Raw genomic sequence first — 17,321 nt, forward strand, 5'->3', positions numbered from 1 at the left:
AATGGAAGCTCTAATGATATATTAACAAAATACAACAATTTTACTAATCTGAAATTTTGTTTCACAGAGGTCTGCCAGTGTTCCTGATTCGCAGCTCTCTCCAAACTTTGGAGGCCAGGTTCTAAACAGTGCAGCCTCTCAGATCTCCCCTGGACAACGACTCAATCAACAGCCATATTCACCACACTCACAACTGGCTTCACCACTTGGACAACAGCAGGTTTTCTCCCCTGTCAGGTAAATCTTGTTTAGCTTTTTGTGTCATTGATATGATTCATTACAATAAATATCTGTGAAATTCATAAAAAGTGTATGTACAGCATCATCATCATCATCATCATCATCATCATCATTGTCACCACCACCACATCATGATCTTTACACCACAACAGCAAGCTAAGTAGGGTGATTAGAATAATTTGCTTCCATTTTGTTAGTTGATAATCTTCTGGTTTTAGTATTGTTTTCCAGGTTCCTCCTCAACTCTTCAAATCATCCTTAATCTGATCCAGCCATCTTTTTCTGAGTCATCCTCTTATTCTTTTCCCATGGACATTTCTGTCCCAAGTATGGTTTTGACAGGCAGTTGTCCATCATCATCTTTACATGTCCAAACCATTTGAGCTATGCAGTACTGAGTGTCTCAGCCACTGACAGATCCACTTGCATCTCTCTTCTCATGTATTTGTTTCTAATTATATGCCTTCTAGTTTCCTGTGAGGCTGAGTTCAGAAACTTTATTTTGCATGCTTTTAGCTTTCCCAACTCTAACTCATTGATTACACAGCGCTCTAAGCTGTATGTCACAATAAGCAGAAGACGTGTTTTAAGCATGGTCTGTTTGGCTCTCACATGAAGACAAAAATTGATTGGAATACCAGACTAGCTAGCAAGTGTTGGAAGAAACCTGTAGTGACATTCAGAGCAAGGTCATGATAGAAATGGTGTGCAGTTCTCTTCATGTGGTTGTGTCTGATGTACAATATGAGAGAGAAATGAGGAAACAGAATATGTGGAGAAGGATTGGAAACCAGTGATATAAAATCAATCTATAGTGAGTGTTTTGGTTGTGAGAAGATGCCTACAGTGAGAACAGCAGTGCTTTTCATAAGTGTCTTGTCAAATTATTTCATTGCTTATACATACTCTGCAAAGTCCAAGAGGTGTGCAATAGAAACAAATATTAATGCAGTTGGAAGTTTATTTGTTGGACTTATAAGGAATAATTAAGAAGTGTAAAGACCTGTTAAGGATGAGGTCATTGGAGATGTCACACAAGGATAAGATCTTTTTCTTTTCAAAGGAAGCACCCTGTAAGTCATCTTACTCAGTTGATGAAAGTCACAGAAAACATAGATCTAGGTGCTTAGATGGGGATTTTGAACAACATTCCTCCCAAATGCAAGCCAAGTGTTTCATTCATTGTGCCACCTCATTGCATTGAAGGGAGCTGTATGAATCACTGAGATGGATGACATCAGTAAGGAATCAGTTTGTTAACAAGTGAAGAAATAAAGTTAAATCAACCATGAGGAAGTATTGAGGCATATGAATGAAGTTGTTAACTTTGGAATCCATGTTTGAAGTCCTTGTACAAGATGCAGTTGTCATAACAGAGTGAAAATGTTGTAAGTTGTGTGCAGTCTTGAAAAGGAAAGAAAATATTTTGTAGTGTTGCCCACAAGCAGGTTTTCATGAGAGACAGTCAGTAATAAAGTCAGGATTGCTCCTTTATTTACTGAAGATAAAGTGATTCTCAACTTCAGTTTACACTAAGTTACTCCTTATTAAAATTGTTTATGCTCATAGGAAATAGTGAACGGTGGAGAGAGTGATTATTAGTTTTTCGTTTCTTTCTTTCTTTCTTTCTTTTTTTATGTGGTACTAATTTGAATGTTGTATTCATTGAAAAAAGAAATGAAATGAATGTAGTGCCATAAATTAATAGTAGTGTTTTATGATGCCATAATGAAAATACTACAAAATAAAGATCGACAAAATGTCTACTAAACACATTGGAAGGTGAAAGTGTATCTCACTTTATGCATCTGTAAAATGAGAAAAAATTGTATTTGTTGAAGTATTATTATTTAATACTTTACTTCTGCCTCATTTAATTATGATTTTTCATTATTTATGTTTAGTATTATAAATGGGAATCAAATACGTATAGTTATTTCATTTATTGCAGTACGGGCATGAACAGCTTCAGTAGTGGACAACAAGCTGCACAGTCACGGCTTTCCCCTCACCCACCAACTGGCCTGCCTTCATTTCAGCAGTCTCAGCTCTCTCCTAGAATTTCCCAGGTATGTTAGTGGCACTGTTTGTGCCTATTCTAACACTATTAGATGCAGAATGAGAAATAATTTCAGTAATTAATACTACCTTGAATTAAAATGTAAACATTGTGTTGAAAGGTGAAAAGACTTTTAACACTTCGATTTTGCCTTGTGGTATTTGGCTGTGAACTGTCATAACTGTTGGTTATTTTTAAATGGCATTGCAAAAGAAATATGTGATAGGAACATGGTTACTGCATGAAACACTATTAATAATTATTATTTTAATTGTTACATAAATGTTAGTTTATCATACTACACAAATTCAAATAGAGGATATAATTAGCACACAAAAAAAGAATTGGCTCTCTCTCTGTTGGGAGGCATTCTTAATATCCAATCTGTATTAACAAAAAGGGTATGAGGAAGTTAAAAATAAATGCAAGTTCTGTGGGATGCAGAGTCCAACATCACAGTTCTTGCAGCACATCTACCCTCCTTCCTGGTATTTTTAGCACTCTTTTTCCCTTGTCTGAACAAATTTTGAGCTAGCAATTTGTATTGAACTCTGGAAAATTACGTGTAAATGTCCTCTCAGCTTATGTTTATGAAGTAGATTGTTGCTGCAGCCAGTTTCCTCTGTGCTGTTTCACTTTTGATGCCTGGAATCATGCAGTCACCAAATAAAATAACATGGGAGGAGCACTACTGGTTGTGACTGTTCATTTAATTCTGATCACTTTCCTTGGAACTGCAGACACTACTGAGTACTAGATGGTGACTGGAGGTCTATACCATTCGGTGAACAGAGAAAACATTCTTGAATTAATAATCAGAGGATAGAAATGAACTTTAAGCCTTGAACCAACTCACAGTACAAAGTATGAGAATAAACTTTACTGATAACTGAAACCCACACATACCTGAATGTGAAAGAACAATTTTTTTTCTTTATCTTCTATTCTGATCCTGGTTCTCCACATAAAATGTTAAAGATTCTCAACTTCATGATATTGCTGTGCACAAATCCCTATTTTTGTAAACATCCATGCATTGATTCCAAAGGACTCATAGTTCTTTAGGCCATCACTGGAGTGAGGTATTTGATAAGTGCAGTCCTCTGACAACAAAACTGGGACATGCTCCCACATTATGAGACAAAGTAACTTCTGTGACACCCTAAGCACCCCTAAGGCAGTAGGTCAGTCAACGGTTTACTTTTGTCGGATGATTTGAAGTAAATCGTCAAGACGGTCCATGAATAAATTGACATAGACAGTGTATTTGAGCTCAGCCACTTACATTGTACACACAAACATGTTTTACATAGGTTCAGTCTTTCTTAATCTTTCTGCCTCGCTGCATTTCCTCCTTCCCACATCACCACAACTGACCCGAGCCAACAGTGCTACTCATTATATCTTAAGCTTTTTATCTGGAAGATAAGCTTTTTCTTTGACGCAATAGTTCTATTGCAAAATGCACAAACTTACTTAGAATATTTCTTGTGAATGGATTTGGTACCAACCTGTCTAACTTTTATACATTAGAGGGAAGCAGAAAAAATGTTCATAAATGCTGTGATAGGCAGTTTATACCACAGTTTCATTTTGATCACCTTGAGTAGAAAGTTCTGGTTCTATACGGGCCAATTGTGTCCATTGGACCACAGTGTTATCAATGGATGCTGCATGGAGGGGCATGTGGTCAACACACTGCTTTTCGTCATTGTCAGGTTTCTTAACTTGAAACCACTAGTAATTGGTCAAATAGCTTCTCAGTTGGCCTCTTGGCTGGCTGCATCCTGCACCAGTCCTACCCCAAGGAAATATCCCTGGTAGTACTGGGAATTGAATCAGGTGACCCATATGCCAATCAGCCGCACTGGCTACTGAACAATAGATGCAAACCTTGAGTATTGCTTCAGTTGTCTGCTACCAGGTGATTTGTATTGAATGTTTTATTGTGCTGATATTTGTAATGCTCAGTGCTATTTGTGTTTTGCCTGCAGGGCCAGCCAGGATATCCAGTCCTCACACAAGGTACTCTTGCCCAGTCTCCACAGGGTCAGCAGACCGTCAGCAGCTGGTCACAGGCAGCATCAAGGCTAAGCCTGCAGCAGCAGCAGCAGCAACAGCAGCAGCAGCAACAGCAACAACAACAACAGCAGCAACAACAGCAGCAGCAGCAACAGCAACAACAACAACAACAGCAGCAACAGCAGCAGCAGAACCCTGTGCTTAATGCCCAACTTTCTGTGAGTGTTAAAAACTACAGTCTTTGTTTCACTGGGTAATTGCTAGAAAGTCAAAGTAACTTATTATTGCAAGCACTGAATTTGTGTGGAGAAAGATGTTGCTTCTAAGGACTTTTTTCTCTCACATGGTTTGAAAGACAGCAAAATCTGAGCAATTTTGTTGTGGTGCACTGGTAATAAAATACATCTAGTTCTGTGAGCCAAAGATTATAAATATTTCAGGATTAAAGAGATCCACTCACCAAAAAGCAGTAGCATCAACTTGTCAACAGGCAAATACAAAATAGAAAAAAAAAAAAAAAAAAAAAAAAAAAATACTTGCTGCTTTTGAAACAAATCCTTCTCAGTCTAGAGCATGTGCACACACACACACACACACACACACACACACACACACACACACTCACTCTCTCTCTCTCTCTCTCTCTCTCTCTCTCTCTCTCTCTCTCTCTCTCTTCTATGATTACAGCAATTTTCTGTGAAGTATTTCTTTAGTAACTGCGTCTATAAGAAATGTAATGTTTAAAAAGCAGGGTATGTACCAGTAAAAATATTATTGGAAATCTAATAGTCAGAATTTCCAAATGTCAAATTATTTACTGCAATTATGAGTACTTTGTGGAGAGAGTTAACTCCCAAATGAAATTGCCAGAGTTACTGTTGGCTGTACAATGTTTCTGCTATTAAAACCAACACATAGCGGTTAGTAAACTCTTTTTGTGTTTGTAGAGATATATGAGAGATTAATGCATTTTACTGTCACTTGAAAGAATGTGAATTTGTTAGCAGAATTACAAAGCTGAAAGGACTCAAACATTGAACTATTTGCTAGGAAAGTAAATTCTACAGACATTCGTAGCATCATAAGCTAAATCAAATGTGATTGATTTGATTCCATTGCACTGTCGTGGGGTTTAATATTAATGCTTTGTTCACTTATGTATACAAGAAACAATAGTGGTATATTTGTATCAAACATCCAATAATTTTTAAGGTCTGTGCGTTAATTCTAGGTATCAGTTCAGCTTCAAAGCTATGAGCAATTTGGTATGTTGTGTTTGTTGATGTTTCTTGAGCTGGTGGCCACTTCCGAAGAATGACATGAATACCAATTAAAAATTTGAAAAAAAGGAGAGGAAGAAAATATTGAAAGCCTATATAATTATAACACCAGCAATATGCAAACCTTACACACACACACACATAAAAAAAAAGTTTTGAATCACCTCGGTTCCGAGAGTTCCCAAACCGGTACAAAAAAATGGAATAGAGATCAACATAAACATCATTTCCGCCATTTTTATTGCTCATGAAAACCACACATTGCATGTTGTACCACCATACAGTGAGACCTCCAGAGGTGGGGGTCCAGATTGCTGTACTCACGGGTACCTCTAATACCCAGTAGTTCGTCCTCTTTCATTGCTGCATGCCTGTATTCGTCGTGGCATACTGTCCACAAAAGTTCATCAAGGCACTCTTGGTCCAGAGTGTCCCACTTCTCAACGGCGATTCAGCGTAGATCTCTCAGAGTGGTTAGTAGGTCACGTTGTCCATAAACAGTTGTTTTCAATCTATCCCAGGCATGTTCAATAGGGTTCATGTCTGGAGAACATGCTGGCCACTCCAGTCGAGCAATGTCGTTATCCGGAAGGAAGCCATTCACAAGGTGTGCACGATGGCGGCGCGAATTGTCGTCCATGAAGATGAATGTGTCACCAATATGCTGCCTATATGCTTGCACTATTGGTTGGAAGATGGCATTCATGTATTGAACAGCCATTACGGCACCTTCCGTGACCACCAGCGGTGCATATTGGCCCCATGTAATACCATCTCTAAACAGCAGGGAATCGCCACCTTGCTGCAGTCACTGGACAATGTGTCTAAGGCGTTCAGCCTGACCGTATTGCCTCCAAACACATCTCTGATGATTGTCTGGTTGAAGGCATATGAGACATTCATCGGTGAAGAGAACGTGATGCCAATCCTGAATGGTCCATTTGGTATGTTTTTGGGTCCATTTGTACCACACTGCATGATGTCATGGTTGCAAAGATCGACCTCGCTATGGACGTTGGGAGTGAAGTTGCGCATCATGCAGCCTATTGCACACAGTTTGAGTTGTAACACGACATCCTGTGGCTGCACAAAAAGCATTATTCAACGTGGTGGCGTTGCTGTCGGGGTTCCTCTGAGCCATAGTTCGTAGGTATTCAGTAGTAGCCCTTTGGCGACCTGAGCGAGGCATGTAATCGACAGTTTCTGTCTCTATCTGTATCTCCTCCATGTCTGAACAACATTGCTTTGGTTCACTCCGACATGCTTGGACACTTCCCTTGTTGAGAGCCCTTCCTGGCACAAAGTAACAATGCGGACTTGACCGAACCGCAGTATTGACCGTCTAGGCATGGTTAAACTACAGACAACACGAGCCATGTACCTCCTTCCTGGTGGAATGACTGGAACTGATCGGCTGTCGGACCCCCTCTGTCTAATAGGCACTGCTCATGCATGGGTGTTTACATCTTTGGGTGGGTTTGGTGACATCTCTGAAGAGTCAAAGGGACTGTGTCTGTGAGACAATATCCACAGTCAACATCTATCTTCAGGAGTTCTGGGAACCGGGGCGATGCAAAACTTTTTTGATGTGTGTATTTACTGTATGGTTAGTATAGAAAATTTCTTCTTCTTTTTATAAAAAAACTGAAAACATGTATTCTTCTGTGTTCCACTAGAAACTCACCCATATGTTGTAGTCATTTGCTGTAATATATGTCTGCTGTTACAAAGCATAACTGCTGATGTAAAACTGAAAATCTTTAACAGTAATGTTATTAGAATGAAAACAAAATGCAAGTATCCAATTCCCTTACAACATCCTTTCTTGGAAAAGATTTTATGAGAACGTTAGAGCATATGGAACAGGTTCCCAGTGACTTGAAGAATTCCTAAGTAATAGAACCCAGTATATTGTCCTCGACAACGGCTATTCATGAAAGACGAAGGTATCATCACAAATGCCTCTGGAGAGGTGTGACAGGACCACTCTTATTTCCTGTATACATAAGTGATTTCGCGGACAGGATTGGCAGCAGACTGCAATTGTTTGCTGTTGATACTGTGGTGTATGGTAAGGTGTCAAAGTTGAGTGGCTGTAGGATGATACAAGGTGAATTAGAAAAAAATTTACATTGGTGCTATAAATGGCAGCTGGCTCTAAACGTAGGAAAATGTAAGTTAATGTGCTTGAATAGCAAAAACAAACCTGTAATGTTCAGATATACACTCCTGGAAATGGAAAAAAGAACACATTGACACCGGTGTGTCAGACCCACCATACTTGCTCCGGACACTGCGAGAGGGCTGTACAAGCAATGATCACACGCACGGCACAGCGGACACACCAGGAACCGCGGTGTTGGCCGTCGAATGGCGCTAGCTGCGCAGCATTTGTGCACCGCCGCCATCAGTGTCAGCCAGTTTGCCGTGGCATACGGAGCTCCATCGCAGTCTTTAACACTGGTAGCATGCCGCGGCAGCGTGGACGTGAACCGTATGTGCAGTTGACGGACTTTGAGCGAGGGCGTATAGTGGGCATGCGGGTGGCCGGGTGGACGTACCGCCGAATTGCTCAACACGTGGGGCGTGAGGTCTCCACAGTACATCGATGTTGTCGCCAGTGGTCGGCGGAAGGTGCACGTGCCCGGCGACCTGGGACCGGACCGCAGCGACGCACGGATGCACGCCAAGACCGTAGGATCCTACGCAGTGCCGTAGGGGACCGCACCGCCACTTCCCAGCAAATTAGGGACACTGTTGCTCCTGGGGTATCGGCGAGGACCATTCGCAATCGTCTCCATGAAGCTGGGCTACGGTCCCGCACACCGTTAGGCCGTCTTCCGCTCGCGCCCCAACATCGTGCAGCCCGCCTCCAGTGGTGTCGCGACAGGCGTGAATGGAGGGACGAATGGAGACGTGTCGTCTTCAGCGATGAGAGTCGCTTCTGCCTTGGTGCCAATGATGGTCGTATGCGTGTTTGGCGCCGTGCAGGTGAGCGCCACAATCAGGACTGCATACGACCGAGGCACACAGGGCCAACACCCGGCATCATGGTGTGGGGAGCGATCTCCTACACTGGCCGTACACCACTGGTGATCGTCGAGGGGACACTGAATAGTGCACGGTACATCCAAACCGTCATCGAACCCATCGTTCTACCATTCCTAGACCGGCAAGGGAACTTGCTGTTCCAACAGGACAATGCACGTCCGCATGTATCCCGTGCCACCCAACGTGCTCTAGAAGGTGTAAGTCAACTACCCTGGCCAGCAAGATCTCCGGCTCTGTCCCCCATTGAGCATGTTTGGGACTGGATGAAGCGTCGTCTCACGCGGTCTGCACGTCCAGCACGAACGCTGGTCCAACTGAGGCGCCAGGTGGAAATGGCATGGCAAGCCGTTCCACTGGACTACATCCAGCATCTCTATGATCGTCTCCATGGGAGAATAGCAGCCTGCATTGCTGCGAAAGTTGGATATACACTGTACTAGTGCCGACATTGTGCATGCTCTGTTGCCTGTGTCTATGTGCCTGTGGTTCTGTCAGTGTGATCATGTGATGTATCTGACCCCAGGAATGTGTCAATAAAGTTTCCCCTTCCTGGGACAATGAATTCACGGTGTTCTTATTTCAATTTCCAGGAGTGTAGTTCAGTAGTGTCCTACTGGGTACAGTCACGTTGTTTAAATATCTAGGCATAACTTTGCAGTGCAGTATGAAATGGAACAACCTTGTGAGGATTGTGATAGGGAAGGCAAATGGCCGACTTCAGTTTATTGGGAGAATTTTGGGAATGTGTGGTTCATTTGTAAAGGAGACAACTTATAAGATGGTAGTGTGACTTATTCTTGAGTGCTGCTCAAGTGTGTGGGGTCTGTACGAAGTTGGATTAAAGGCAAACATCAAAACAATTCAGAGACAGGCTTTGAGATTTGTTACGGGTAGGTTCAAACAACATGCACATGTTACTGAGATGCTTCAGGATCTCAAATGGGAATCTCTGGAGGGAAGGTGACATTCTTTTCGTGCAGTGATATTGAGAAAATGTAAAGAACTGGCATTTGAGGCTGACTGCAGAACTATTCTACTATTGCCAATGTTCATTTCACGTAAGGACCATGATGATAAGATTGGATAGATTAGACCTTTAGACCTTATACAGAGGCATTTAGACAGTTGTTTTCCACTTGCTCTGTTTGCGAGTGAAACAAAAAAGCAAATGACTAGAAGTGGTAGAGCCCTTCGCCATGCACCGTACAGTGGATTGTGCAGTATGTCTATAGATGCAGGTGTAGAATATTGCCTTTATATACAATCAAAAGGCTTATACTTACTACTGTACTTGTAGTTCAGGTCAGACTGCAGTGGCTTCTCTGAAGTATCAAGTGGTCAGGCATAATGCTGTTGATTGTGTTTTGTGTGAGTAGCATGTGGAAAGAATGGACAAGATGAAACTAATGCTGTCTTTTAGGCTTCACTTTTGGAATACTGTATGGTAAAGTGGAGAGGACTGAGCATAATGTCCACATACAGTGAATGACCTCTTTATGAGGAGGCATTGCAAATATGTTTAGCATTTAAAGCACGACAGTCAGGGCTCGGTGTGTTTAAACTGAGCCTATGCCTCTGCTCCCATTTGTTTGCTGACTAATTTCTAGTGATGAAAATTGCTTCCACTACTAGGATTTGAACCAACTGTTTGCAAAGCAACTGACTTCATGTCAGCCTGCATTAATTACATCATCATTGAAGACATGTCAATACACAATACAAGAATGTAAATTGTTTGACATTTATTTAAATTGATGTTAGTACCCAATAATACTGTTTGTTATAGTTGATAGTACATTGGGAGAAAAGTTGACTGGGAATGGCAGCAAAGAAAATTTCTGAAATTCTCATCAGCAGGGCAACTATGGAACTGCAGGGCGGCCATTTGGTCCTCAACGGCAGCAACAACAACAGCAACCATCGCAACAGCAGCAGCCCCAACAATTGCCGCCAGTGCGATCATTGGCTAGTCCTGGAGGGGCTGTGGTTGGTCCACGGCAATCACCCTATCAGGCCGAACAATTTCCCCCACCCAGTTCTCCAGGAACGACGACAGGTTTCCAGGCACAGGGCCAGTTTCCACAACAACTTCGGTTGCAGAGGACAATTAGTGCTCCATCTGCCACGACTCAGCTTCCAGGTAAGTTGCCTTTAGGATGTCTGAACATTCCATTTTTAAGAAGAAGTGTTCGTTTTGATGTTAATGACCACACAGTTATGCACTAGAGGAGCTTAGGAAGTTGCATAACAGAGGACTTATTTGAAGTGGGTGTTGATACTAATAAATGGCATACATGAAATGTTGTTGGGTTTGTTGTGTTATTTGTAAACAAGCATTTTTTCTCAGTTTGAATGACTATGCAAAAGGACTAAAAAATAAAACAAAACTCAGCATATTTGTCATACTTGAAATCCAGATTACGTTTGCTATTTCTGGACGTACTACCTGATGGAGAATTAGATGATTGTCAGAAGAAAATGCTTTCAAATATTTTAACTTTTCAAAGATGTGTAATCAAAATTGTATTTCCAAGTACTTTTTCTGTTGAAAAAATTATTTTGTTGAAAAAAATTATTTTGCAACTTCATGGCAGATTAAAACTGTACGCCAAATCAGGATCTGTATCGGGGACCTTTGCCTTTCATGAGCAGGTGCTATCCCAATTGAGCAACTCGAGCACATTCTTAACCTGTCCTAGCATCATTACTTCTACCAGTACCTCATGTCCTGCCTTCCAAACATTATAGAAGTTCTCATGCCTAATTAGGATGAACACAGCTCTGTAGAGCACTTGCCTGTGAAAGGCAAGGGTCCCACATTTGAGTCCTTGTCCACCACACACTTTTAACCTGACAGGAAGTTGTGTATCATCCAATACTCCACTGCAGAGTAAAAATATCATCCTGGAAAGAATTATTTCCTTTTTTTAATTTTTCCTTTGAAAAATCACTTGTGAACTGGGACACTATTTTCATGAAAAATACCTTTTGTTTTGATCAAACCTTGTCCTTTTTATTGTACCTCTTGTTTAAATTGGTGCATAATATTTAGATAATAATCTTCGCAATGCAACTGGTGCAACATGGGTGGTAGTGATAGCAACATTAAAAATTTCCTGGCAACCATGTATTTTTAAGTATGTTATTCATAGATATAGGCACAGTGATTGATGTGTTAGTGAGGCAGGGGGAAAAAGAAGAGAGAAAACGACCAAACCATTAAGCTGCTTGGCAGATGGTTAATCATGTGGCAGTTAAAAATGTTAATTGCATTTTTTTAATCAAAACTTTACTGTGTAGTCAATTTAATATTGACTTTGGAAGTGTGACTTCCACTATGTGGGGTGCATGTATGATGTATGATGATGATGTATGATGATGATGATGATGATGATGATGATGGTAAAAACTGTGAATGTGTTTCCATGTTCACCAAGTTTTAGTTAACTCTCCAAAAGGAAAAGGAATTATTGTCTATTCATTTACCAGTGAGTCAGAAGAAAGATTGTATTTAGAAGTTGAAAGTAATCCACCAAGTTTCAGGAGGACACTAGTGTCATCTACTCCATTAATGCATCCTTGTTTTGTGGACAGATTTTTTTAAAAAAAACTTAAGTGATTTTTTCCTACGTAGTGATGGCAATGTAGATCCTTAAATCAATGTCAATTCATTATGCAGGTAGCCATAATACATGAGTGAAGAGAATAATGACTGTACTTAATTTTCCAAAACTGCAATATTGTCAGTATTTTGAATTTTGTTTTCCATCTACCTAACAGCTCCCACTCTGTCTCTGGTACTATGGGGATATGAGTGACAAATTGTACTTCTCCTTTGGCCATTTCTTACGAATCTGGTATGTGATCATGTAATTAGATTATATGGAGAAAACTGGAGAAAAAATGGAAACCATTGAATACAGTCTTTCAGTCTGATGCACAGTACTTTTATTTCTTGCATACATGTTATTGTTCCTTTGTTTTGCTGTGACTCTGAGCAGTAACTCAGTGATACTTGATGTACTATTTTGAACATTTTGCATTGTTTTTGTAGCTGCGATTGGTGACATGCTGAGAGTGGCCTGGGAGTGCATTTAATATAGAATTTTTGTTTGTGTACCTACTTGCCTCAACTAGTACTTGATATGAGTGAATATGTTGTTAATATAAACTGCACATATAGTTGCACATTTTTTACTTTTGTTTTGCCTACACGAATGGTTCTGCATCATGAAGTACGCAGAGTGTCTCCAGTAATAAGCAGACTTGGTTGCTCCTGTCTTTAATTTCAGTCCTTTGCAGTCACCCTTATCCCAGCGCTCCGGACCCAGCGAGAGGCCCTGGCTGCTCTGCTGACTTATCTCACCTGTCCCTGTTCCAGGTGGAGTTAACCATTCGCGGCTTTATGGAACGAAACAGGAACTTCCGCACCCTGCGCTTTCCCCGAGTGAACCCGTGTCGCCGCACCCGTTTCATCCTCATGGGCCACCCTTGCCTGACCCGCATCACCACCATCCGCATCCTTTGTCTCACCCGCATCCACATCATCACCACCACCACATTCCTCATCACCAACAGCAGCCACAACCACAGCACCACAATCCCCATCAACCATCCCAGCACCACCCGGTGATGTACCAGGCGCAACCCCGGCCACCACCAGACTCCCAGTTTTGTTACGACCAACCCAATTTTCAATTATACGGGGCGAGCGAGCGGGGTCGACCCCAAGCCCACACGCCAACCAATCACCAGCCGGGTGGTAAGTCATGTGACCTCCAGACTGTCATGTGACGGTGCCTTGCCTCACTTCTCCTGTGGCTTTTCCCTCTTGTATCACCACGCCTTGGTTGCATCAAGCATGTCACTCGCTGGCTGGCTTCCTTCCCATCCTTCTCTATTCCTTTGTACCCTGTGTGTCATTAACACAAATTGTTAGTCTTCTTTTAGATGTGTGTGGTGTTTGATGATGGGAGAGGAACCTTTTCCCCATGTGCATTCCTGGAACGTACATATCTGTGTCCTTGTGCTGTGTCATGGAAGACTGTACCTGCTTTATGTGTTATTTGTATGTGTACTACACAGAAAGAAAGAAAAATGGTTTGTGTGTGTGCGAGAGAGAGAGAGAGAGAGAGAGAGAGAGAGAGAGAGAAAGGGGGTTGATGGTCTGGACATACATGACCATATGCTTCTTTTTTTCTCTGCTCAATGTGGCTGTATTATCTGTGATAAATTGTTTTGTGTTATATTTGTGGGGCACCAATTAGTTTACAGGACAGATAGTACTCGAAGAGCCCATTCTTAATGTGGCAGCAGAATTAGATTATTTATTGTATAAAGTCTCTTAAAACATCTCTCAGTACAGTTGTAGGCGTTAATATTTTAGTTTCAGTAAATTCACCGGTTTCAAGCATTTTGACCTTAATGTAAATTTACCATTAATTTATTTTGCCACTTAGTTTTGTACAACATTATATGCAGATATTGGACCCTCACTTTTTGCTGCCATTCTGTTATGTTTTACATTGATGGCTAGTTGTTATAATTGAAGGTGTTTACTGCTAAGTGCTTGATGTGTTGTAGATATTGTGTGCATAGTGTGTGATTCAGGAATGAATTTCAGTGGAGCACCCGTATTTGGCAAAATATATTTGTGTTGTGTATTAATGTGCCAAATTTTCCAAACAAAAACTTATTTTTTTCTCTTTCGCATTTTAACAGCTCAGTAATGTAGCATGAAGCTCATAGATGTGCAATTTAACTGCGAAACACAACCACAACATCAATTTTAATAAAACTTCCTTCACAGCAGTGCACTTCGCTTTCAGCTTTCACATGAGTTCAGATGATTAGCCTATTCACAATTCACAGAACTTTTGTCTTGACATGTGCTTACTGGACACCCTGTATTTGTGCTTTGTGAATGTTTACTTGTGTGTGTGTTGGTTATTGGGAATTGAAAACTGTAAATCTGTGAGCTTAACTATATGTTGTATTTTTTGTGATTGTGACAGAATGTTTTGTTACTTGCCCACATATGTTTTTGCTTTCAAGTATTGCTGCATATTCATTGTTATTTGGGCAAAAGAAGTGGTACATATAATGTAATAGTAATTTTTGATGTTTTATGTCAGATGTGAAGCATACTACTCAAATGAGGATGGGAAGGGAAGGATAATATAAAACTATGAAAAAGAAATGTTTATGCTGTACTAAGTAGTGTTTTGGAACTTCATTTCACTTTATCACTGAAAAAAGATATACCATGTACTAACTAAACAGCTCAAACAAAAGTTTTGCACCACCCCTATTATTGCGTCATCCTCCCCCCTACCCAACCTGGAAGGATGTTTCTCAATACTCTTTTTACCACAGAAAATTGCTGTGTGTATTTACCTATGTAATGGAGATAGAGTGCATCTTCTCCTATCGTAAACATGATAGTGTGGTTTGTGTAGGCACGCCATTCTGTCATTTCAAGTCCAGACTGGGTGCACATTCTCACTTTGTAGCTAGAAAGCTTGTCATCATAGAATGGTGTACGCTTCAGTGATATTGTTCAAACATTTATTCACTATTGAGAGAGACAAAACAATGAATTCTTTCTCACAGTGGTTGCCTATGGTCAAAAACACCAGCTAATCTGGAAAACAGTGAAACTGTGTACTGCATTCTTGGAGGCAACTGGGATTGCTGTATTGACACAGATAGTATGTAACCGTCTTCACAGGATAAATTTGGCCTCTAGGCATCCATTAAAAGCAATGTTACAACTCCACCAAGACAACAATGAACATCTGGAATGGAACAAAGACCAGTGCATCAAGTTACACAGTCACCTATGAGTGCAGAATTTGTCTGATGTTTGATGATTATTGTACATCTGAGGTGTGTGGTTGCATAGGTTCAGCAGGGAGGAGGGTCAGCCATGTTCTGGATTGGTATCATGTACAGATGTCTGAGATCTCTCGTCAGTTTCAAGTGTCATGCAGTATCAGATTTGGATCCCCCGGTGTATTGTATAGCACTGTAGTCAGCATTCGATGATGGATTTGTCTTTTGAGATGATAATGTGGGAGCATAACATGCCACCTCATGAACATCTTCCTCCAGGTAGCAGTAATTGAGGAAATGGAATGGCCTGTGGTGTCTGTTGATGGGAACCCACTTGAGGTTGCTGTGAGCCATAGAAGAAACCCTTCTCATGTACCAGACGACCTCAGGATGGCAGCTATCGAAGAGTGGTACAGGCTCGAAAAGCAATGTCTTGACCACTTTGTGGCCAGATTGCTGAGGAAGATCAATGTTACTAAGCATGGGTGGACCAACTTGGTATTGAATGCTTCCCAGCAGCAGATTTTGGTTTCACAGATGTGCAAAGATTACACTTTTGAACAGACTGCTGTTTTTTGATTATTGTTTAGTTTTGATTCCATATTGAAATTATATCTTTATAAAACTTTTTGTTAATCTTATTCTTTCATTCCTTTGTTCCTCTTGAATCTAAGCTCATGCTTGTTCAATAATTCAAAGATATGTAAGTGGTCCAAAACCTTTTCTGTTTAGCTGTTTGTACAAAGACCTGTAAAAACATAACATAGCTTCTAGAAGGAAAAAAAAAAAAAAAAAAATTGAGGAACTCTCTAAATTGTGCTTTGTCATCTCTAGAAGTTAAGCTGGCATTTTTGCTTTAAGAACTTGCATGTAGGATACAATCCGTTCTGCCACAAACTACTTTATTTTCTAATAGTGCAGAAGCTTTATATGTTATAGTTGTTCAATTCCTAAAAAATAAAAACCAGAAAGCAGAAAAAATAAGGATCGTGTGTTTGCAAGAGATTATTTAACCAGCATGGCTTTAATAACAGATGGTCTGTTGTGTGCTGAAAACATTTGATCTACTTTAGGCAGAATTTAGCAAGTAATAATATCAATTTTTTGTGGCATATTTCTGGGCTATCCTGATATTTCTCTTTCATTTATATGTGTAATATTAGGAGAGGTAGTAAGAAAGTGTGATACAGTGAATTCTAAGTTAACTCCATTGAAATACTATGTTAGTTTCTGAAAGAACCCATTATACAGCATCACATAATGCAGGAAAGACATGTTGAATAATTTAATGCATACAAGTGAGTGTCTCAAAAAATAACAGTCCAATTAAGATAGAAAGTAAATTTAATTAGCCATTGTCAGCAGACCTTCTGCACAAGAAATGGCAGAGAAACAGTGGCTTGTATAATTGGAGGTTCCTTAAGTCGTCAAAAGACAGGTAAGGGTTAGAGAGAGAGAGAGAGAGAGAGAGAGAGAGAGAGAGAGAGAGAGGCATGGAAAGGAGAAAAGTGATATAGAAAGGTGAATGAAAAATTTCTCATTTTTCTGAACTAGATAAGTTCCAGTTTCAAAAGCTGTCAGCTTTGCTACTTTTTGCTGGTGGCTTCCAGCTGACAAATAAGTTTTTGGTTTTTATTTAACTATATAATTCAGTAGTAGTTTTGGAGGTAAGATTATGTGATTTTTAGGACCCGAAACACACAAAGCTCAAGTCTGCTTAAAAGCTGTTGTGCATATTCTTTTGAATGAATCCCTCTGTTAAAGTACACAGTTGACACTTAAGATCTCCAGAAAATGTTATCATTTCTGTAAACAGGTATACCTTTCTTCGCTTT

General features: G+C 40.4%; 1 protein-coding gene across 2 annotated transcripts in view; it reads left to right on the forward strand.

Moving 5' to 3' along the window:
- The window catches only part of LOC124613917 (nuclear receptor coactivator 3), a 309,937-nt gene that overhangs the window by 275,528 nt on the left and 17,088 nt on the right, over positions 1–17,321 (forward strand). The window contains exons 15-19 of one of the 2 annotated variants that reach the window (XM_047142667.1): positions 68–237; positions 2,192–2,309; positions 4,294–4,539; positions 10,507–10,792; positions 13,034–13,414. In XM_047142667.1, coding sequence (XP_046998623.1) covers positions 68–237; positions 2,192–2,309; positions 4,294–4,539; positions 10,507–10,792; positions 13,034–13,414 — 1,201 coding nt within the window. The remainder of the gene's footprint in view (positions 1–67; positions 238–2,191; positions 2,310–4,293; positions 4,540–10,506; positions 10,793–13,033; positions 13,415–17,321) is intronic. The other variant, XM_047142666.1, reaches the window with a different exon arrangement.

The sequence above is a fragment of the Schistocerca americana genome, chromosome 4, assembly GCF_021461395.2.
Source record: "Schistocerca americana isolate TAMUIC-IGC-003095 chromosome 4, iqSchAmer2.1, whole genome shotgun sequence".
NCBI classification, from domain to species: Eukaryota; Metazoa; Arthropoda; class Insecta; order Orthoptera; family Acrididae; genus Schistocerca; species Schistocerca americana.